General features: G+C 47.3%; 11 protein-coding genes across 11 annotated transcripts; 5 read left to right on the top strand and 6 right to left on the bottom strand.

Annotated features, from left to right (window-relative positions):
- Positions 1 to 854: 854 nt before the first annotated feature.
- On the top strand, positions 855 to 2,573 carry MUP1 (Mup1p; the record flags this gene model as incomplete). Its single annotated transcript, XM_002551554.1, has 1 exon — positions 855 to 2,573. The coding sequence occupies one exon, from the start codon at positions 855 to 857 to the stop codon at positions 2,571 to 2,573; it is 1,719 nt and encodes a 572-aa protein (XP_002551600.1).
- A 133-nt stretch (positions 2,574 to 2,706) lies between these two features.
- On the bottom strand, positions 2,707 to 3,798 carry KLTH0A03300g (KLTH0A03300p; the record flags this gene model as incomplete). The annotated part of the gene is made up of 1 exon (XM_002551555.1): positions 2,707 to 3,798. The coding sequence occupies one exon, from the start codon at positions 3,796 to 3,798 to the stop codon at positions 2,707 to 2,709; it is 1,092 nt and encodes a 363-aa protein (XP_002551601.1).
- A 214-nt stretch (positions 3,799 to 4,012) lies between these two features.
- Positions 4,013 to 6,694, top strand: KLTH0A03322g (KLTH0A03322p; the record flags this gene model as incomplete). The annotated part of the gene is made up of 1 exon (XM_002551556.1): positions 4,013 to 6,694. One exon carries the CDS (start codon positions 4,013 to 4,015, stop codon positions 6,692 to 6,694), a length of 2,682 nt encoding a protein of 893 aa, XP_002551602.1.
- Positions 6,695 to 6,977: 283 nt separating this feature from the next.
- On the top strand, positions 6,978 to 8,426 carry ADE13 (adenylosuccinase ADE13; the record flags this gene model as incomplete). The annotated part of the gene is made up of 1 exon (XM_002551557.1): positions 6,978 to 8,426. One exon carries the CDS (start codon positions 6,978 to 6,980, stop codon positions 8,424 to 8,426), a length of 1,449 nt encoding a protein of 482 aa, XP_002551603.1.
- Positions 8,427 to 8,474: 48 nt separating this feature from the next.
- Positions 8,475 to 9,179, bottom strand: LST7 (Lst7p; the record flags this gene model as incomplete). The annotated part of the gene is made up of 1 exon (XM_002551558.1): positions 8,475 to 9,179. One exon carries the CDS (start codon positions 9,177 to 9,179, stop codon positions 8,475 to 8,477), a length of 705 nt encoding a protein of 234 aa, XP_002551604.1.
- Positions 9,180 to 9,340: 161 nt separating this feature from the next.
- On the bottom strand, positions 9,341 to 11,203 carry RSC8 (Rsc8p; the record flags this gene model as incomplete). The annotated part of the gene is made up of 1 exon (XM_002551559.1): positions 9,341 to 11,203. The coding sequence occupies one exon, from the start codon at positions 11,201 to 11,203 to the stop codon at positions 9,341 to 9,343; it is 1,863 nt and encodes a 620-aa protein (XP_002551605.1).
- Positions 11,204 to 11,588: 385 nt separating this feature from the next.
- Positions 11,589 to 14,009, top strand: IRC5 (putative ATPase; the record flags this gene model as incomplete). Its single annotated transcript, XM_002551560.1, has 1 exon — positions 11,589 to 14,009. One exon carries the CDS (start codon positions 11,589 to 11,591, stop codon positions 14,007 to 14,009), a length of 2,421 nt encoding a protein of 806 aa, XP_002551606.1.
- A 343-nt stretch (positions 14,010 to 14,352) lies between these two features.
- On the top strand, positions 14,353 to 15,741 carry BCY1 (cAMP-dependent protein kinase regulatory subunit BCY1; the record flags this gene model as incomplete). Its single annotated transcript, XM_002551561.1, has 1 exon — positions 14,353 to 15,741. One exon carries the CDS (start codon positions 14,353 to 14,355, stop codon positions 15,739 to 15,741), a length of 1,389 nt encoding a protein of 462 aa, XP_002551607.1.
- Positions 15,742 to 15,875: 134 nt separating this feature from the next.
- ERG28 (Erg28p) lies at positions 15,876 to 16,322 on the bottom strand (the record flags this gene model as incomplete). The annotated part of the gene is made up of 1 exon (XM_002551562.1): positions 15,876 to 16,322. The coding sequence occupies one exon, from the start codon at positions 16,320 to 16,322 to the stop codon at positions 15,876 to 15,878; it is 447 nt and encodes a 148-aa protein (XP_002551608.1).
- Positions 16,323 to 16,524: 202 nt separating this feature from the next.
- On the bottom strand, positions 16,525 to 17,451 carry KLTH0A03476g (KLTH0A03476p; the record flags this gene model as incomplete). The annotated part of the gene is made up of 1 exon (XM_002551563.1): positions 16,525 to 17,451. The coding sequence occupies one exon, from the start codon at positions 17,449 to 17,451 to the stop codon at positions 16,525 to 16,527; it is 927 nt and encodes a 308-aa protein (XP_002551609.1).
- Positions 17,452 to 19,485: 2,034 nt separating this feature from the next.
- KLTH0A03498g (Zn(II)2Cys6 transcription factor domain-containing protein) lies at positions 19,486 to 21,705 on the bottom strand (the record flags this gene model as incomplete). Its single annotated transcript, XM_002551564.1, has 1 exon — positions 19,486 to 21,705. The coding sequence occupies one exon, from the start codon at positions 21,703 to 21,705 to the stop codon at positions 19,486 to 19,488; it is 2,220 nt and encodes a 739-aa protein (XP_002551610.1).
- Between the last annotated feature and the right edge of the window lie 543 nt (positions 21,706 to 22,248).

The following is a 22,248-nucleotide window of genomic DNA, read 5'->3' on the forward strand; positions in this document are numbered from 1 at the left end:
AAGCGTAAGGGACATCTAGAAGTGCACGCAGTTGAGTCGGAACTGTCGTGCAGAGCCGCTGCTCTTAGGCTAGGTGCGTGCCGGGCCAAGCACTTGAAGGCTGGCAGAGACGCACGCGTAGAAAGTGATACATATTGGGTTATCTCATATATGGCCAGCGAGCACGTGATACTGCGTACCACGCGATATATAACCGTCCTGAATGATACAAGATATACAGTCACGTGATAGAGGTCCGAGCGGGCGCCACACTTGCACGTGATGGTGACGTGTGTCATCGCACTTCATTTCTTATGTCAGCACCCTGAAGGCGCCTCGCGCCGTGCACCCTCTCATTCACGTGACTTAAGCTTATGAGCCCGATGCCTTACGGTTTAAAAAAGTAGCCTTGCGGGGCTATTGTCATGGGAGATATGAAATGTACGGCTCTAATACCACTTAAAAGGTTGCACGAGGCGTAAAGTTCAGAAGCCTGGGAGACTTCTGTCAGTAGAGCCTGCCAGGCTCGCGGCGCAGTTGAGCCTCTTCATGGTTTCGTGGCTCCTATGGCTTCGGGCAAATAAGGCGGGAAGAACGGGGGTGAGCCCTGGCCTGCGCAGAGTGAGAGGGACCTAATCGCATGCTTGGCAAAATGCCCATAGTGACGAGCAAGCGGAGGCCTGGTTGGTTTCTAACGGGACGCGCCTTCGCGCCCGTAAAACGATACTGTGTGTCTCTCGGCGCAGGCGGCCAGATATCTTGGTTTTCGCTCAAATGCCCTGCAGGCCAGCCACAGTTTGTGGCCGACGAGTAGTACATAAGAAGCAGGCAGGACGGGTCCATGTTGCGCGCGTAGATCTTGCATTCTGTAGGACATGTTTCGCTCTAAGTACGCATCTCAGTTAAACCCCTTCAGCAAGAGCGAGGGCAGGGGCCCCAGCGAGTCCAAGGCCGCTACAACGGAGTTCTCGGGCAGCGATGATATCGAGCACGGCGAGCAGTTTGTCACAGAACTGGACCAGGGATCCAAGCGGCTCGGCCTGGTGTCGTGCATCGGGCTGATTTGTAACCGGATGTTGGGCACAGGTGTGTTTGCCGTGTCGTCGACGATCTACACGCTCTGCGGGTCGGTCGGACTGGCGCTCATTATGTGGGCCGTGGGCGCGATCATCGCGCTGTCTGGCCTTTATGTTTACATGGAGTTTGGAACCGCGATCCCACGTAACGGTGGCGAGAAGAACTACCTGGAACACATTTGCGAGAAGCCACGCTTCTTTATCACTTGCATGTACGCGGCGTACGTGTTTTTCCTGGGCTGGGCCGCTAGTAACTCGGTCAACTCGGCAGTCATGTTTCTGACCGCTGCAGACGTCGAAATCACAACGTGGAAGCAACGAGGTGTCGCGGTCGCGGTCGTGTGTTTCTGTTTCCTGGTCAATGCAATTAACGTGCGCGTGGGTCTTCTTATCCAGAACGTGCTTGGCATTTTCAAGATCGTCATTGTGCTGTTCATCTCTGTGACGGGTTGGGTGGCCCTAGGCGGCGGCTTGCGCGACGGTGTCAAGACCAACAACTTCCACAACGCGTTCGAGGGCACCAAGGATGCCACGGCCTACGGTGTTGTCAATGCACTATACAACGTCATCTGGTCCTTCGTCGGCTACTCCAATGTTAACTACGCGCTGGGCGAGGTCAAAAACCCGGTGCGCACCCTTAAAATCGCGGGCCCAACTTCCTTGATCTTCCTGGCCATCGTGTACATTTTCGTCAACATCGCCTACTTCGCTGTTGTGCCCAAGGAAAAGCTCATTTCTTCCAAGCTGGTGCTCGCTGCTGATTTCTTCGACATTGTCTTCGGCGGTAGCGGCAAGAAGGCCGCCTCCGTGATCGTGGGTCTGAGTGCCGTTGGCAATGTCATGTCTGTCATTTTCTCACAGGGCAGAATCATTCAGCAGCTTGGCCGTGAGGGTGTCCTTCCCTTCTCGAGTTTCTTTGCCACCTCTAAGCCTTTTGACTCTCCTCTCGTTGGCCTGCTACAGCACTTCATCGTCTGTGTCGTGACCATCTTGGCTCCCCCTCCAGGTGACGCTTACAACTTCATTCTAAACCTGATCTCGTACCCTATGAATGTGGTGAACCTCGTCGTCAGCTCAGGTCTGCTTTGGATATACTGGAAACGCCGCCAAGGTAAAATTACCTGGAATCCCCCCATCAAGGCAGGCGTCGTCATCACAACCTTCTTTACACTCTCCAACCTATATCTGGTGGTTGCACCTTATGTTCCTCCAACGGGCGATCAATCAGTCTACAACTCTCTACCTTACTGGATTCATTGTGTCGTTACTTGGGGCATCTTCGCATTTGGCGCCGCGTATTGGGTTGTTTGGGCCTACCTGATGCCCAAGTTCGGGAAATACGAACTTGTTGATACTGAAGTTATTGGGGATGACGGTTTCTGGAGAAAGAAGATCACCAAACATTACCTCGACGACGCTGAAAATGATGGTGAAAGCGAAAACAACATTGTTTCTGAAACAATCTCTATCAAGAATACCGCGGACTCCTCGAAAGAATCAAACAAAGCTGGGCTTTGAACATCACCAAGGGGCATTCACTATCAGGGCATCACTTAATAATAAATATTTCTGTACATTAGTAGCATAGACGATCAACGTCCTTGTCTCTCCTAAGGATTTCATAGCTTTGTTTTCATATGGCTTGAAAGTTTCAGCGCCTTCTCCAATCGCGAGGTTTGTACCGTTCGCCTATTAGCGGCTTCAGCGCTTTAGGCAATAACTGCGCAGCGTCGCCCTGGAAACCCCATATGTCCTTGCTGTCGCGGACCTGGTCCAAGTCTTCTATAACTCTATTGAAAATGGCCACTCTGCTTCCGGATTTCTTCGCACGCTCCACATAGCCCATGGCAGGCCAGACCTTGCCAGAGGTCCCGATCACTAAAACTAGATCCACCGGACCGCCCTTGTTAAAAAACTGGTCCACCTCATCCATTTGGTCAAGGGGAAGCGATTCTCCGTACCATACCACCGCTGGACGGAGAATACCCTGATGACATTGGGGACAGCTTGGAAGGTCGCCGGGTTCCAGTGTAGGAAACATTTCGGGCCGCTCGGATTCCTCTTCAGAGGAAGGGGGTTCCAAATCTGTCTCCTGTCCTTGCACCCCATTGGCCGTACTATCAAGACGCCTTTTCTTGGTTTCAGTGCCATCATGCAGCGAAACGCGCTTCGTTCTTTTCTTGTTTGCCCCACGGTTCCTTGGAGTATACCTGTACAATGCGGGCGTAAGAAATCGATCATTAGAGTTCCTGGACCGGTAATTGCAGAAAAACTGTGTACACCTGAGCCCAAAAACACTACCATGCAGTTCAACCAGCGATTCTGGCGGATGGCCTGCTCGCTGATGCAGCCCATCGACATTTTGAGACACCACAAGAACCTTTTTTTTATCATTAACAGATGCTGGCGGGTGCTGACCAGACGCAGAGTCTCCCCTGCGTGAAATCCCGCTAGGGTACCGCCTGCATAGCTCTGCTAAAGCGTAGTGGCCTTCATTTGGCTTCGCGCGCAGCGCCTCGTATCTTCGGTTTGAATAAAATAGCCATACCAAACCAGGATCATTCTGAAATGCCTCAGGTGTCGCCAGATCCAATGCAGTATATCCATGCCACGAGCCCTTCTGGAGCTGGTAAGTGGCGATTCCAGAGCTTGCAGACACACCCGATCCTACAATACAAAGGATTTTTCGCGCCTTCGAAAGATATCTCTGAAACTGCTGCATCTGACCATCTGATTCCGCCATTATCACGCCCGATTAATCCACCTTGATCGAACTTTTCTGTTCAAAGGTGTACCCGATGAGGTCGATGAGCGTTAAAGTTTCCAAACATGAATTTAAATCGTCGAAGATGACATCAACACAATTTTAAAAGTTAATTCAAAATACTGAAAACTGCTGAAGAACAATTCCGTAATAAAAAAGAGTGGAGAGGCAGACAAAAAGCTCATCTACTGCGATGTCAGAAGAGAAGAAACAACTACAGAAACGACTGAAACCGCTCTACGATGAGGTGTTGAAGATCAAGGAGCCCAATGGGCTTGAAATTTATCCTATATTTCAAATCTTGCCACCTAGAAAAGACTATCCAGACTACTACAGGGTAATAAAACACCCTATGTCTTTGAGCACAATCAAAAAGCGGCTCAGCCACCATTACGGCAGTGCAAACGAGTTTGTGCGCGACCTGGTTCAGATCACATGGAACGCTAGAACGTATAACACGAAGCAGTCGGACATATACCTTTACGCGACGATCTTGGACGATTATATAAAAGCGCACATTATTCCCGAGCTTCGCAAGTTCGACTCAAAGGTTTCTTACCCTAACCTTGGCCCACTCCCAGATGAGATCGACTCCGCGTCGCGGGCACACAAAGACCAAGATGTCACCGACATTCCTGTGAGCAATGAGATTCTGGCTACGAGCAATGGCGCCGACAGCGGCAACGGCGCTGACGACACTCACGAGCAAGATGATGATGAGGACTATAATGCCCAGCAGCAGGAAGAGGATGAGGACGAAGAGTACACGGAACAGAAAAAACCACTGCCTAAAATTCGCATTCCCCCTGCAACGCAATCTCCTGTACCTCATCAGCTACCTTCCCATTCTATGACGCCGACACCTTTATACCAGAGACACCAGCAGCAAAAAACCCACATGAGACGTGGTAGACCACCGGTTATAGATCTGCCATATGAGCAGCGTATCAAAAATGTCCTGAAGGTGCTGAAGAAGGACATCAACGAAAGAGGCGAGAACATCACTGCTGCTTTCGATCGGTTACCTGACGAAGAGCGGGAACCGCAATACTACGCTATGATTGCCAACCCAATCTCGGTGGACGATATACGGAAAAAAGTCAAGCAAAGGAAGTACAAAACCTTCCAGCTGTTTCAGCAGGACTTCAAGCTGGCCATAAGCAACTACCAGCTTTATCATCGTTCACAACCTGCGGAACTAAGGCGTGCCGCAGAACTAGAGAAACGTTTCAATGAGTTAGCTCAGTATGAACTTTCACGCCCAGATGAGGACTACATGACCGATGGTGAGCTCAAGTACCCAATGAACCAAGTGGAACATAATGGCTCGACTTACAAGATTGGCGATTGGATCCTAATTCACAATTCTAACGATGCTTCGAAGCCTACTATTGCGCAAATTTTCAGACTGTGGCATACCTCCGACGGAAGACGCTGGCTTAATGCGTGCTGGTACCTAAGGCCAGAGCAAACTGTCCACCGTGTTGACAGACTGTTCTACAAAAATGAAGTTGTTAAATCAGGCCAGTATAGAGATCATCTCGTTGATGAAATTGTTGGAAAGTGTTACGTGTGTCACTTTACCAGATTTCAGAGAGGTGACCCCGACTTGGAAATTGAAGGCCCTCTGTTTGTGTGTGAGTTTCGCTACAACGAAAGTGAAAAGGTCTTCAACAAGATCAGAACCTGGAAAGGGTGTCTACCAGAAGAAATACGTGATGTCGAAGAGGCAACAATACCTGTATTGGGCAGGAAATTTTTCAAGTATGAGTCCCCTATTAAACACTTGCTTCCTCCAAATGCTACTGTCAATGATCCCATTCCAATGCCCACAGAAGGTGCAGTTAATGCTCCACCTCTGGTGGGGGCGGTGTATTTGAGGCCAAAGGTTAAAAAAGATGATCTAGGTGAATATTCAACGTCAGACGAATGTCCTCGTTATATCATGAGGCCTGGAGACCCTGTTGAACATGGAAAAGTTGACATTGAAACCGGCACTATCGTCACGAATACACAGACGACGACAGCGCTCCCTAAGGGTGGACCCTCAACTACCAGACTTGCATCTTTGACTAAAAGTCGGAGTGCTAGTGGCTTGGCGAGCATGCGTCAGTCGAACACTGCGGTCTACAATCCGCCCGCCATGAAATCAACACAATACTTCCCGCCAGGACAATCACCTGCATCAGGCCAGAGCCCGCTGCCCATGCAACAAACGCCTCTACCTTCTCAAGCTTCTATCTCCCAACAGCAGGCGAATGGGAAATCAGGGTCTGCCGGCAGCACGCCAGCTTATCAGCCCCCCACAATCATCAACAGTCTAGCAGCCCAGGCGCGTACGAACAACTCCGTTATCGGCACCATTTCCACCGATACGCCAGGCGCTTACGTGCTTCCGCTCCAGATTACGAAAAACGTTGAGCTTCTGCAGAGAGCCGATTATAGCTCTCAAGCAAGAAGGCTTGGTAAGGACCAAGTTCCTAAACGGAAGCGGACGAAGGGCGAGGTGCTGTGGTTCAAGGGACCCAGTGTTGCTATTACTGAGCGTCTCTTGAACTCTAAGAATGAATACACCGACATTCCGCTGAACAGATGGTTCAAAAAGCGTAGAATGGAGTATGAGGAGGTTGACGCGGAGGACAATGATTATGTTAACGATGACCAAGAAGAGGACAACCAAGGGGATGAAGATTCCGAGGACGAAGAATCTTCTCTAGCAGGAACATTCCCCCTGGGACTCAGGCCGTCGGTTTCTTATATGGCCTTCAAAATAGCTCAGCAGGCCCAACACACACAGCAAGCCCAGCAAACGCAAGAAACGCAGCAAACACCGCAGACGCAGCAAACACAGCCTGCAACTATTCAGGCCGATTGATCGCGGCTTCTTACCCCTCCGTGTCAGCTGACCTGTATTCTATTTCATTTTTGACTTCTTTCTCGTGATTTTCCCGTGCTCAAAAAAATTCAAATAATAATATCTACCAAGCCGAAGTCATCATATGAGTCCTATAAAAATTATTGGGTATCTATAGTTTCATTGATTAGGATTTTATTGGAAACAAAATATATATGCAGGCTTTCTAATTATTCACAACCTCCACTTAATACACTTTCAGTGCTAAGGCTACATTCAATTAAGTACCATCAGTCACGTAAAGATGTCCGAATTTGACAAATACACTACACCATTGTCTTCCCGTTATGCTTCAGAGGAGATGTCGTCAATCTTCTCTTTGAGAAACCGTTTCTCCACCTGGAGAAAGCTTTGGCTAAACCTCGCTGTTGCAGAAAAAGAGCTGGGTTTGTCAGTAATCACCGATGAAGCTATCGAAGAGATGCGTCAGCACCTGAAGATCACTGACGCTGAAATTGGCGAGGCATCTAAGCAGGAAGCCATTGTGAGACACGATGTTATGGCTCACGTCCACGCATTTGGCCAGACTTGTCCTAGTGCCGCCGGAATCATTCATCTTGGCGCTACTTCGTGCTTTGTCACTGACAATGCTGACCTGATCTTCTTGAGAGACGCTTACGACATCTTAATACCTAAGCTAGTGAACGTTATCAACAGACTGTCTCAATTTGCTCTGCAGTGGAAAGACCTACCAGTTTTGGGCTGGACCCACTTCCAACCTGCTCAATTGACTACGCTGGGCAAGAGAGTGACTCTCTGGATTCAAGAGTTGCTGTGGGACTTAAGAAACTTTGTCAGAGCTAGAAACGACATTGGCTTGCGTGGTGTGAAGGGTACCACTGGTACTCAAGCATCCTTTCTGGCCCTTTTCCATGGCGACCACGACAAGGTTGAAGCTCTTGATAAGAGAGTTACTGAGTTGCTTGGTTTTGACACTGTGTACCCTGTTACTGGCCAAACTTACTCCAGAAAGATCGATATTGACGTCCTAGCTCCCCTATGTTCCTTTGCCGCCACTGCGCACAAGATGGCTACCGATATTAGATTGCTGGCCAACCTAAAGGAGATTGAGGAGCCTTTCGAGAAGTCTCAAATCGGTTCTTCAGCCATGGCTTACAAGAGAAACCCAATGCGTTGCGAGCGTGTTTGTTCTCTTGCCAGACATTTGGGCTCTCTCTTCAACGATGCTGTCCAAACTGCCTCTGTTCAATGGTTCGAAAGAACTCTTGATGACTCTGCTATCAGGAGAATTTCATTGCCAAGTGCATTCCTCACCACTGACATTTTGTTGTCTACCTTGCTGAACATCTCATCTGGCTTGGTAGTCTACCCTAAGGTCATCGAAAGAAGAATCAAGAGCGAGCTGCCATTCATGGCCACTGAAAACATCATTATGGCTATGGTGGGCAAGGGCGCATCAAGGCAGGAGGTGCATGAGGCCATCAGAGTCCTTTCTCATCAAGCTGCGGCCGTTGTGAAGGAAGAGGGTGGTGACAATGACCTAATAGAGCGCATCAAGAAGGACAACTTTTTCCAGCCTATCTGGGACGAATTGGACTCCTTGTTGGAGCCCTCCACTTTTGTGGGAAGAGCTCCACAGCAAGTTGAAAAGTTTGTTGGCGGGGATGTGGCACAGGCTTTGGCTCCATTCCAGGACAAAATCACTGACGAACAAGTCAAGCTGAGCGTTTAGACGATTAATTTCGTAAGTTTTCCTAAACTGGCTCTATATGTATATTAGTTATTCATCCATATTTAAAACGTCTAACATATAAGTGTTCCATTTATGCAGTCTAACGAACAGTAAGTCATCGTTTGTTAGGTAGGCGAGGTTCCGCGGAATCTTTAACTTATTTCCTCTCAAATAGCTACCAGCCATGGGTGTAAACTCGCCGTACGATTCAGAGATTTGTCTCCGCCGCAACTCGTCCTCCCGCTGCTGTTTGGTGTATTGGATTACTTTATTGAAACTGTAGTTCACAAACTCCCAGTGCCGAGATAGCAATTTCATTGCTGAGGCGTGGTCTGGGGAGTCGATCGTCAGAATGAGCCCATATCGTCTTTCGTCACCCCTAGCATCATTATCCTGGAGCTTGAACCCAATTACCAAGTTAAGGCCTCGACTTTGATCATAGAAGGTCAGAGGCGATCCGTCGTAAGTCATAGTCTCCTCTGAGAAAATGTGTCGAATAACTGAAGAGATCAACTGATATCGCACGGACGGATAGTTCGTAGAAACATAGTCGATCGAGTGGAGTGTGCTGCGCATTGACCTAGATGACTTGTCACTGCCGGGAAAATGGATTGAACAGGAATCACAGTATGTGTCTGTGGGGTAATCCGGTAGAAATAGCTCTTCTCCGTCTTTGGCAAACTGCGTTCCTAACAAGATTCTGGGCCCGTGCTTATCACAGAAGTGAGCGAGTGAAATCAGCATGTTTGGCATCGTACGTGCATTGAATAGAGAGACTTCCGACTCCAGCCCTGCATGTGGTTCTTTATCCCGATTTCGTTATGTTGAACTAACTTGTTTAAATGAGATTTTCGTATGAACTTTGTAGGTCTCTTTTACACAATTAACGACTTTAATACTTTTACATTCAACCGTCAAGACATTGACCATGACTTATACTGTTGAGGGTCGATGTGAGAAACACTCTCAAACTCGTCAACACTCTTCACTAGCTTGTTTTTGTTTTGGCTTTCTACATCCTTCTCGACAAGCTTTACACCAGAATCAGCCTGTTCTGACAGCATGACCAGCTTTTTAGAAATATTAAGTTTAGCTAGCTCTTCATTTAGCTCTGTGACCTGTTTGCTTAGGGACTGCCTTTCACCGAGAAGCTTGTCAGACTCTTGGGTGTACCTCTGCCTTTCTTTATTCAAAGTTTCTTCGAGAGTATTCAGCTTTTGAAATTTCAGGTCAACCTTCTCCAGCGTGAGCTTGACAAGGTCTTGGACAACCAGCTGGGCTTCTTGCAAATATTTTTCAGATATGTGCTTGGCGTTCTCTGGAAGTGTCCCCTTTAGTACCTTGTCATTGAAGCCGTTTAACAAAGCCTCGACGGTGGCGTCAACTGCCTGCGTAACTTCAGGAGTAGCATTTCCTTGACCAGATTTCCGCGGTTGGGCAGGGATCACCTCGTCAATATATTTGTCTTCTATTGGCAGCGTCAGAAACTTCTCCACGCATTCCTCTAAGGTTTTGGAGCCTCCAACATGTTCCACAACTCTATCCCATTGGTCCTCGTACATTTCAATGCCCTCTAGTAGAAGTAGGACTTCTTGGTCTGACCACTGCTTCTTGGTGTGGGCATTGTTTTCGAGACGCAGAAAGTCGGAAGATGAGAAATGTGCACTAAAATGGCCCTCCTGAAAACAGCGAGAACACAAGTTAGTGTCTCGCGACCGCAGATTGTGGTAACGAACGCCAACAGCATCGTTACCACATGTGTGGCATATGTAGGCCCTGTTAATCTGCTTCGATTGTTGTGAGTCGGTTTGCAGAGAGTTGAAATTTTGTGCGCTATCATAGATGTTTTTCCGTAAAGACAAGTTTACAGGGAACTTTTCTGGCTTCACAAATTCAATTTCTGGCTTGACCTCAGACTTATGTTCCAGCTTTATATCGGATTTAGGCTCTGATTTGACCTCAGTTACAAGCTCTTGGTCATCATTCGAACCCTGTTCAGCTTTATTTTGAGCGTTAGCGTTGACTGCAGCTCCAGAGGGAGTTGTGCTCTTGGTCTCAGCTTCTTCGAGTCCGGGTACTGGGTGCGCGCTTTGAGGTTCTGTGGCTCCTTGAGTTTCAACACTTGGTTCAGAATTAGAATCTCCTTGTGGTTCTGTAGCTGCATCGTTCTCAGCGTTTGTTTGTTGCTCGGAAGCTGCTTCGGGCTCTGTGGTCACCTGCGACTCAGGCGGCGTCTTGGTGATGACTCGGGTGGGAACAAACGGTTTGAGTCCTTGTGGAGTATCCAAAACAACCTGGAAGTGCCCAGTGAAACTGGGCCCCAACAACGATGGCTTTGATCTTGGGTCCACCTGGTAATTTATCAGACCCCACTGCTCCAGAAAGTTGTGAATTCTCACGATAGACGCAACGTCCATTGCCACGTTTCTCCTGATAGCAGTTACCGTTAGGTACTCATATGGAGAGAGCCTGTAAGTGTTGATCATGAAGTTCCTAACATCCTTGTATGCCTTCTCGGTTTTAAACCTTGAAGAATCATCAAAAAAATCGGGCAGAATCCTCCGTTCGATTTCATGAACGTCAGAAAACTGAAACCATGATGCGAAGGAAGGAACGATCACTGGATGCGCTTGTTTGGCCAAAAACCTGATAGCTTTCTCCTCCAGCTTCGCAGCCTCCTGTTCATAGTCAATTTTGGAGTTTTCCTGCTGCTGCTGCTGCTGCTGCAGATGAGGCAGCATTTTCTCCACAGATTGTGGAACTTCTGGCTCGCTCATCGAAATACTTCGGAAGGCTTTCGCAGCGTATAGGTACCCTCTTTTTTATGAGTTGTATGTGGTATCTATCAACAAACTAAAGTTTTTTCCGACTTCAATACAAGAACTTGAATCAGAGAATACGATGCAACAAGGATCAAAGATCGAGGTGTTAAGGAAGCGGTTAAGCCCTTGCCGATTGAATTTCCATTTCATAACAAGGGCTAACTAAAGCTTCAAGCTGGACTTTTATTGAGCTTTTTAGGCCCACTATTAGTTGACTTTCAGTTTTATTGTCAAGGGCCAAGGCGATAATACAAATTCATCTGGATACTCGAGAACTGCTAACATACACTGGAGCTTTGGTGTCTACTACTCGAACATAATCAAACACTTATAGTTGGCGATGGTGAAGACACGGAATGCAAGCCGTAGGAGTCAACGGGTAGACTATAAAGAAAAACAGGAATCTAACCTCGAGCCCGACACACTTGTCTCCAGCGAATCTAGCGACGATGAGGAGAAAGGCGATGCGCCTATATGGTTAAGTGAAAATAATGAACTCGGGGTCCAAGACGTTGATCTAAGTTCTGGGGACGAAGAAGATGACACAGAGTTAAATAACTTGATCCAAGAGCAGGAGTCGAAACGCCAAGAAGCACAATTGAAGAAGGATGAAGAGGAAAAATCAGAGGAAGAATTCGACGATACCACTGTCTCTATGAAACTCAACAGGCTGCAGGAGTTCGTAAAGCAGAGTCAGGTTTATTCAAGAATTATCGCAGATACTTTGCTCACACGGTCGCAGGAAAGGCAGACGGAGAAAGAGGCGAAAGAGCCTCCCAGAAAGCGCACAAAAGTCACTGACTTTTTCAGAAAGAGCAAGAAGGAGCCGGTCGCGGACAGTGAAGAACCGGAACCAGTGTTGCACCAACAACCTTCAATGCTAAAGAACTGTCAGTTAAAACCCTACCAGCTCGAGGGCGTCAACTGGCTCATAACGCTTTATGAGAATGGGCTGAATGGAATTCTAGCAGATGAGATGGGGCTGGGCAAAACGTTGCAGAGCATAGCTCTCCTTGCCTTTATTACGGAAATGGATACCGGTGGACCGTTCCTTATCGCAGCTCCATTGAGCACACTTGATACGTGGGTTAATGAGTTTTCTAGATTCGCGCCTGATATTAAAGTTTTGAAGTATTATAGTTCTCAGGGCCAGCGTCAGCGCCAGCAACTTCTGAAGGACTTTTTCCGGAAAACCAAAAATGAGGGCGTAATTGTAACCTCTTATGAGGTGATCATTCGGGACATAGAGCAAATTCTATCATACCAATGGAAATTCTTGATTGTGGATGAAGGTCATCGTATCAAGAATATCAATTGCAAGTTGATACGAGAACTAAAACGTATCAATACATTAAATCGACTCTTGATCACCGGCACAGCTTTACAGAATAACTTAAGTGAGCTCTGGTCACTTCTCAACTTTATAATGCCTGACATTTTTGCGGACTTCGAAATATTCCACAAATGGTTTGATTTTAGCGATCTGGAATTGAAAAGCTCATCCCAAGGACTCAATAGACTTATAAACGATGAACTCGAGAAGAACCTCATCTCTAATTTGCACACCATTTTGAAGCCATTTTTGTTGAGAAGACTGAAGAAAGTTGTGCTTGCCAAGAGTCTTCCACCGAAGCGAGAGTACATTGTTAACTGTCCGTTGACTCCGATTCAGAGGAAGTTTTACAAAGCTGCACTGGGCGGGAAGTTAAAACAGGCAATCTTCAAGCAGGCAATAAAGAACTTTTTTACCTTGAACCAGGACCAGATAGGCTGTGTTAGTAACAAGTCCATTCGGGAATTTTTAGAATGGAGGCTAAAACATGGTCGGGAGGAGCCCGAGACCAAGGTACTACGACAGATGAATGAGCTCTACAATCAGCATATCCACCGCGCACTTCTGCACAAGAGGCTTCAAAACCCCATGATACAACTTCGGCAGGTGGTGGACTCTACACTGCTTTTCTTCTTTCCATTCCTAGACCCTGAACATCTGACCCTTGAATTCTTGCTTCAGACCTCGGGCAAGCTGCAAATTCTTCAGCAACTGGTACCTCCCTTGGTCGCGAAGAAACACAAAGTCCTGATCTTCACCCAGTTTGTAAGTATGCTGGACCTAATTGAGGATTGGTGCGAACTGAATGAAATCAGGGTATGTCGCATTGATGGTTCAATGGACAACGAAGCGCGGCAGGAACATATAGAGCGTTTCAACGACGGACACGATTCTTACGATGCGTTTCTCATATCCACCCGCGCGGGCGGGCTCGGTATCAACTTGACTGCTGCCGACACGGTGGTACTTTTCGATAGCGACTGGAACCCACAAGTGGACCTGCAGGCCATGGACCGCACGCATCGTATCGGACAGACCAAGCCCGTGATTGTGTACCGCCTATGCTGCGACAACACAGTGGAGCATGTCATCCTAACAAGAGCAGCAAGTAAGCGCAAGCTCGAGAAAATGGTAATTCAACTTGGCAATTTTGGTACCCTCAAACGTCTTGCTGGCAACGAGAGTTCGTTCATCAGCCAAGGCCATACTCCTGCAAACTCGAACAAAGAGCTTATGCACGAACTCTCGCAGCTTCTGATGAGTGATGAGTCAAGTATAAGTGGGTTTCCCAGGAGCGGAAACCCAGAGCTAACTACAGATGAACTAGCCGAGTTGTTCGACCGTTCTGAAAAAGCTTTCCGGATTGAAAACGCAAAAAAAGAGTGGCCACACATACGGCTGTTCGAGAGCACTACAGCCGCAAAATAGGAACAAGGCTAGCTATCTACAGCTGCACTATATCTGTTGCATATCGAATTCCTGGTAGTGCGACAAGTTGACGAAAAAGACTTGAGTTTTCGCCACAAACGAAACTACTTATAGAGGCTACAGCGCCATTTAGAGCACTATCAGCTTGATCTCGAAGGCCCCTCTCAAGCCATGATCTTTATAGATTTGATAAAAGTCCGATCGAAGGTGAACTTTAGGTGCACGCGTAGATAATGATACAAAAAGTACGTGAAGTTTAAAATCTTAGAACCCCTTGGAACGTTTTTGATCAGCAACGGCTCTTCAGAGAGTTGACGTAGCGCAAAGAGGAGATATAGTGAGCATGCCATTGTCATCGAACCAAATGGAGGAGCTTAATTTGTTCCAGAGGAAGGTCCACGAAGACCAGCCCAAGGACTTGCTTCAATTTGCCGCAAACTACTTCAACCGAAGATTGGAGCAGCAAAGATTCTTTGCGCGGAACCAAGAGTCGCTCGCGCTGTCGAAGGGGATCGTACTGTTTCCTTCGGCTACAAGAAATGATTCTGTGGTCGCGTCTGGCAGCCTTGGCGGGAGGATTGGCGGCCTGGGCAGTCTAGGTGGTACGGATGATCAGGACGTGCTCTTCAAGGCGCCCTTCGCCGAACAAGACCCACACGCTCACGATCCGCATGCAACGCACGAAAACTCGCAAGACGGCGACCAACAGAATGATAGTGACGCTGGCGGCCTCTTCAAGAACAACTTCAGGGTGAATCAGTCCAGCGACAAGGATATCAAGAAGCCCGTAGACCCTATGGCGCCAGATCACACAAAATCACCATCTCCTCAGCCCACCAAGATACCTAGAAGATCTACTCTTGCACCACAACCTTTGCCACTGAACTTTAACGCCCAAAGGCGCACGTCTGTGAGCGCCGAAACGATGACTCCTGACAACCTGGATGACTGGACTCCTGAGAACTTCAACGAGAAGACTGGCGAACAGCTGGCTCGTCTAGAAAAGGCTATCGGTAGAAACTTCCTGTTCAACAAGTTGGATTCTGAGTCTAAGAGACTAGTAATCAACTCGCTGGAAGAAAAGACAGTTAAGCAAAGTCAAGAAATTATCAAACAAGGCGACGAGGGTGACTACTTTTATATCGTTGAGAAGGGCACCGTCGACTTTTACGTTGGGAACGAAAAAGTGAATACTTCAGGCCCCGGGTCCAGCTTTGGCGAGCTAGCGTTGATGTACAACAGCCCCAGAGCCGCTACAGTTGTAGCTAACACGGACTGTGTATTGTGGGCTCTGGATAGGCTGACTTTTAGGCGGATTCTGCTTGGAGGTTCTTTCAAGAAGAGAATACTCTACGACGAATTCCTGAAATCAATGCCTGTACTTCAGTCACTGTCCACATACGATCGTGCCAAATTGGCAGACGCGCTAGACACAGAGCTTTATCATCCGGGGCAGGTTATTATCCGCGAAGGCGACAATGGTGAAAACTTTTACTTTATTGAATATGGTGAAGCTGAGGTCTCTAAGGAGGGCCAAGGTATTATTGCGCATTTGAAACAGGGCGACTACTTCGGAGAAGTAGCCCTACTGAACGACCTTCCTCGTCAGGCCACTGTGAAAGCAATCAAGAAGACCAAGGTCGCCACACTTGGAAAGAGTGGGTTCCAGAGATTATTAGGGCCTGCAGTCGAAGTCCTGAAGCTCAACGACCCTACGCGTGTGGACCACTAGTCCCAGAAGGTTGTCCCTCACCTCTAATAACATACTTGTTGCAATTCTATATATTTGAAATCGTAACGCTTATACTAGAGCTTGTAAGATATTTATGAACACGCGGCAGGGTGCGCAGAGCATGTTGTAGTTGTTTACCAGCCCTTACCAGTGTAGAACTCCTTTTGGTTGTACATCCACAACAGAGAGGTAGTAGACACCACGAGGGGGCCCATGAACCCTTTGCCCAGTTTGCAGGTGCGGAACACTAACAGTTCACTGCCGAAGTGGAACAGGGCAACAAGGTAGGAGATACACACGAGTTGGTAGATGTGCTCCTCGTAAAGGAACAATGCGCCGTAGAGTCTAATGACACAGCTAATGAATGTCCAGGTGCCGAATGTTCTGGCACTCAAACTCGTAGTCTCGGAAGGCTTGCGCTCGTAGACCCTGCGGGTGAGTTCAAGACCCGAAATGTAGGTCTGGATAGAGTTAAGCACCGAGACAACGGAGATGAAGAGCAGCCACTTGGGCAAATAGCCCGGTGGCATTGAACTGAGAGTGTTCTGCGTGAAGTTGACTACTTGCTGGAAAGATAGCATTGAAGCTTGGGGATGCTTTTGTGAAGAAGGGCAGTAGGCACTGAGGAAGGAGTTGAGAAGTTCGGTTCTCAGTTAATTTGTTTTTATAAGGTAATCTAAACGAGAATTTCAACGATATTGAAATAAAAATGTCTTTAGACTAGTGCTATGACCTAACGATTTACGTCTATGTAGAATGCTAGTTTGATGAACTTATGCGCACTTAATCTTCCTCAAAGTCGAACCATTCAGGGTCGACCACTCTCTTCTCGCCCTTCTTGTGAATCTCGTTGATCTTTTCAAGTTCACTGTCTGTCAAGTTCACAATCTGAAGGTTGGACTCAATCCTGGATGGAGTGACAGACTTGGGCAGAGCTACGTAGCCCCTTTTGACGTCCCATCCGATAATAATCTGCGCTGGGTCTGCTTTGTGTTTGGCTGCAATTTCCAGAATCACAGGGTCATCGAGCAACGGAGCTTTTTGTGATCCCAGAGGGGAATAAGCAGCGAGCATGATGTTCTTCTTCTTGCAGAAGTCGTAAAGGGGTATTTGTGGGAGTAGCGGGTGGACTTCGACCTGGTTGCACGCTGGGACAACCTTGGAGCCTGGATCAGCCAGTAGCTTTTCCAGCTGCTTCACGGAAAAGTTGGAGACACCAACTGCCTTGGTCTTGCCCGAAGCAGGCAAGTCTTGCATCAGATGCCACGTCTTGATGTAATTCCACTCTGTGTCCACATCGGGCTTTTCGTCTTCCCTCTTAGGAACGGTGATCATGTTTCCGTCGGTAATACGCTCCGTACGCAGGGCTTGAGGCCAATGCATCAAAAACAGGTCCACGTAGTCCAGGCCTAGGCGTGACAGGGACTCTTCCAGCGCCTTAGCGGGTTCACGGTGTTGCGTGTTCCAGACCTTCGTGGTCACAAACAACTCTTCACGAGGCACGCCAGAGTCCCGGATTGCGCGCCCAACGAAGTCCTCGTTCTTGTATAGCGCTGCGCAGTCAATGTGCCTATAGCCGACCTTGATGGCATGGAGAACGGCCTTGTAGCCAGTTTCGTCTTCAGAGAGGTAAGTGCCAAGGCCAACCAGTGGAATGCTAGCGCCGGTGTTCAGCTTGCCGACAGAGGTGGAGGGTTTAGGGGCGGACATAGTGATAATAGAAATTTACCTAGGTTTCTGGATCTTAACCTTTCAGCTTTCCAAAATGCTTTCAGAAATGTCGATAGGGCGCCGCCATGCCAGCCTTCATATACCTTATCAAAGAGAGTGTCTCGTGTTCAGCGACGGCGATTTTCGCACAGTTCGACGTGGCTGCCGGCAGATATCGAAGGCAATTGAGGTTATGCCCGGACCTAGGAAAGACAACATCTAGCGGCATCCGCTATACGAAACCGTCTCTTTTGCTGCTGTCCTCAATAAGTTGTGACGAGCCCGCTATCCATGCCGAGCTCGGGGTTGGTACCAAAAAATTTCGGACTCTCATGAGGTCTTGGAAAAAAGCGGCGCTACACGCACGGCTGAGCATATACCCGAACTTCCGCGCCTCAATCAGCAACAGCGAAGACGTAGTTCTTATAGGTCTTTTTGCCTCTAGGGATTCCGTGCCATCTGAAACAGCTCGATGAACCATTGAATGAGCATAGAAAAAGGCAAAGCCTTGCAAATCTAATTAATGAGCCAGAACTCTACGGGATAACTTAAGCTTCCATCATACTTGGATGCCTGGTGCGTTAACTGATCATCCTCTGCGATCTTGTTTATTCGAAGTGAAAAATTCCGGAGTTGAAAAACATAAAGTCGAAATGAGTTAATTGGCGCGAGGTGAGTTAAAATGACGTGGGGTGAGTGCGCGAAGGTGCGGGATATACCAAACACACGGCACTCACTACCTACTCAGTAATCTAAATTTGTTTGTGTTCCAAGCGGGACCCGCATTCTTGTTTTGTCCGATTCTTTTCTTCGTAATAGGATGTTGGACTTTCCGTTTGGAGACTGGCGTCTTCCGATTTTAAAGCCTTTGGTTGTTCCTGGTGATAAAATGAAGTTGACGTTTAGCCTCTGCCCTCTCTGATAGGCAGCCAATAGCCCTAGTTTTCAGCGCACAGGCCAAAATGTACCAAGGCCTCGGTTTTTTTTTTGAGTTCAAAGTGAATATGAAAATATCTGGAACATAGCGGTTGCGGTTAACACACGCTGGGGACTGCGCCGCTTTTGTTCAGCAGGGTACCCAAAGAGACTCAGTACTGCAATCACGCTACATGCTTTGACCATTAGAAAAAGCAGGCCGCTCTATGGAGCTTGCGCTTTGTCATGCAAGATAAAAGAATAGTTGAAATGCAACCCGCTTTCACGTGGCGATGATTTCCATGCAAAACAAGCTTGCGCGGCCGTCAGCCTCAGGAGTGCAAGTCGAGTGTGCATTAATCTTGGATCTCGCTCATCCCTCTATCCGTTGTTGATGGTTGTGGCGGCACGCTTCTCAAAAGCTTGCATAGATTTATCAGGATTTTCTGTCGCTGAAAAAATAGCCGGCCTTCCAAAGCCAAAAGTTGATCACACAAGGTTTTGCATCAAGCAACACCTATGCAAAATTAAGCTCCTAACAGCGTTGCCTCGATGCGGGCAAATGAGAAGGGATGGATACATCTTACGGGCGTTCTGCGCTATTTCTGGAGCTTGATAAAAAAACTTTCAAGCCGCAAATGAGGAGCCGCTTCAAATTCGGCACACCGTTGAGCATTATAGCTTGGCATCCGCTTGGAAAAGCCATGATTCTGCCCATAACTGAAAAAGTCCCCATTAACCAAAGCAGGGCCGCGGTATGCCGTCCGCTTCTATTTTGGCTTCCGTAAAACCACTTTCGCGAAATTTTGCGTCATGCCGTCTCAATGTGCCGAATCTGCCATATTAGCTTGACAGAAAACAACAGTCAGGCCCCTCATCATCCGAAAAGTCGGCGGCCAGTAGATCACTCAGTGATTCAACATTTGTTTTCAAGTGGTATCCAAATTACACATCGAACTTCATTATTCTCAAATCTGACACAGAAAGCCTGTGAAGAAACGCCCAGTGTAATGCTTCAACGCTAACACTGTCACATTTTTTTGAAGCGTAATTTTGTCCTCCTCACCAAGCTAGCGAAAACGCTTGATCGTCATGAGTTAGGGAGACGATCTTCCAGGATCATCTATCTGGCATCTCAAGGTTGGCTAAAAAATCGCTGGCTGGCATCTCTGTCAGTCCGCTCAAGCCAGTGCTGTAGTTGTTCCAAACCTCGTCAGCTAGCATTTTGATGACATCGTCGGAGACGTTATTCTGAATGAGCTTTGGCCAGTTGTGAACTTTCTCAACCTCGGTTCGGCTTTGGAGGGCCAGCTGGAAGACCTTGCGATTAACGCGCTCTAATGCCATCATGATAACAAAGTAATGGGAGTTCATGAGTATCTGGATCATCCCGGTGTTTTCAGGTGTCCATAATTCATCAAATGTCGAGCAGAACGCTTCAAAGGAATCTTTGAAGTGCAGATACGAGTTTCGCGGTACCGAAAGGTCGTCAAGAGATGGGAAATTGCTAAACTGGCCTTTGTCCACCGTAATTCTCTGCCCTTTTTCGAATAAAGATATCTTGTAAAGCATGAGTGCGTACATCTCGGTTAGCACGCGGATAGGAAACGAGTTCAGCAATAGCACGCATAGATTTAACCAAGGAGTAAGGTGTTTGAGCTGTATAAATTTAGCTGCTGACAAGCGCTCTTTGTCGAGCTTGTAGCACTGTATTATAGTATTCACCATTAACGAGGTTGCGACAAGCATGCATTTAACAAACTTGTTTTTCAAGTAGACGGTCATCTCCTTGTGGGTATCCCTTTGCGAGTCGATAATCCTCATCAAGTCAAAGAAATTAGTTATCATAGCGAGCGCGGGTGATAATATTATAACTTCAAAGAGGTCCACTTGTGATATCAAAGCGATATTAGTGTAAAATCGTATTGGCCGAAATTGGGACTCAACGAATGAAATCAGTTCACCGGCTTTTAGGTGCAGATCAGGCGCAGTGTTGGGATTTAGCAATGACTGCATACACTTACGACCTAAAAAGAGAAAGTTTCTCAAAAGTGGAATGCGACCTCGCTCGCTTGTAGGAAGAGTAGAATCATCGAAGTGTGCGGATGTCACGCTCATTAGAACACCCATGTCAAAAGCAACACACAAATCTGCGAACAAGGTCCAGTACCAAAGGTTTTTTAGTGAGTACAAGGATCCCACAAGGTGCTCCTGACCACCATACATCATATCGATATCTTTATGAAGGCCTAATCTCAAAGCCGCAGATGTCAGAAGCGACACCAATGAAACTAAGTTTGAACTTCCATTGCCGCCCATCCCGTTATAAACCCTGAACACGTAGACTAATAGCAAAAGTTGCGCTCTTTCCACAAACATCGAGCTTGCCATGGTAAACCCCTCCAAAGTGACGATAAAACGCTCAATAGACACAGGTATGCCGGTCTTATAATGGTTCAGGCATAATATCATTAAAATCACTCCTATAGTGTAAAAATTTTTGTTTTCCGGAGCAACAATCATTATAACCTGCTGCTTTGGAACGCCGTCGATTTCGGGCGTCGCGGCATAGCCTGGAACAAAACAACGGGCAAAATCAGCTAGTACTTTCTGCTTGTCAAGAAACCTGAAGTAATCATGGAGGGGGTCATCGAAAAACTCATTGATTCTCAGTCCCACAACCTCATAACAAGGCAAATCGGGAATTATGGATTCTAGAACATTGCTTGTTTGTGGGGCTGTTATTATATTATGTTCCATCGTTGGAAATCGACCATGGGCTGTTTTCCAATCAGCCAAGTCAGACTTTACCCTATCCCAAAACTTGCTGTATTCCGCAACAAAGCGCTCCCCTGATGCACTAATGGTGGCGCGAATTGATGTAGGTCCGTAGTAAACAAATCTCCCATTTTTGACACGCAAGGCATTAAAGTTCAACACCTCATTTCTACAGGGCTCGCCGGACAATACTGTGTCGCTTATGCCTGATGTGCTAGTTCGGCTGCCTGCTTCAGAACTGAGGCCCTTTTCTGAACCTTCACTTGCGTCATCCATATAGGTCTTATCGAGCTCTAGCTCCAGTTCTTGTATTCGCCGAAGGAGAGCAACATTAGGCTTATTACTGTATAGGTCAGTCGAGGTCAGTTGCAAGTTGAGAGTGTCCAGGTATATGCACTCAGGGAGTTTGCGAGCTAGACAGGAACCACATTTTGGCCTTTTATGGTCGCACTTGAGTTTTCGCTGTCGACAGAAGGTGCACGATTTTATTATTTTCCGCCTTCTTCGCCTAACAGCGGCGTCATTATCTATGATTGAAGCAGCTCCAATGTCTCTTGCCATGTCAGCTTTTGATTGTTCTTTTCAATGACACCTCTTTTTTATTTGTATAATATTTATCGTTAACGTAAGCCCCCCACAGCCTTCAAGTTGCATTAGATATACTTTATTTTTGCCCAAGAGACGATGGCATAAGCTAAGAATCCAAACAACTCCCCCCAAATTGTCGAATAAGAACTTCTCGTTGATTCCAAGATTTTAAGCACTCAAAAGGCCTAATTGAACACCTCATGAGATCTACTCCTCCACTCACGAAGCCGAAGTTGACTTATAAACACTTCAAAACGTCATGTACACGTGCCAGCCAAAAACTGACATGAATATGCACCTACAACTGTTTAGGCTCACCAGGATCATCAGGCTCGCCAGGGCGGTCTAATGATGGAAGCTTGTGGCCCTACGCGTCTTTTACGGGTTATAAATCGCCACAGCCCTAAGGACCCAAACAACAACTACAGTAAGTTCCGCTGAGGATCATCAGGTTGCATTGAAACACAAGAGTTTCGATCCTCGCGGAACAGTGGTTTGCTCATTCTTTTGAGGCAA

Source organism: Lachancea thermotolerans, assembly GCF_000142805.1.
Source record: "Lachancea thermotolerans CBS 6340 chromosome A complete sequence".
Classification (NCBI taxonomy): domain Eukaryota; kingdom Fungi; phylum Ascomycota; class Saccharomycetes; order Saccharomycetales; family Saccharomycetaceae; genus Lachancea; species Lachancea thermotolerans.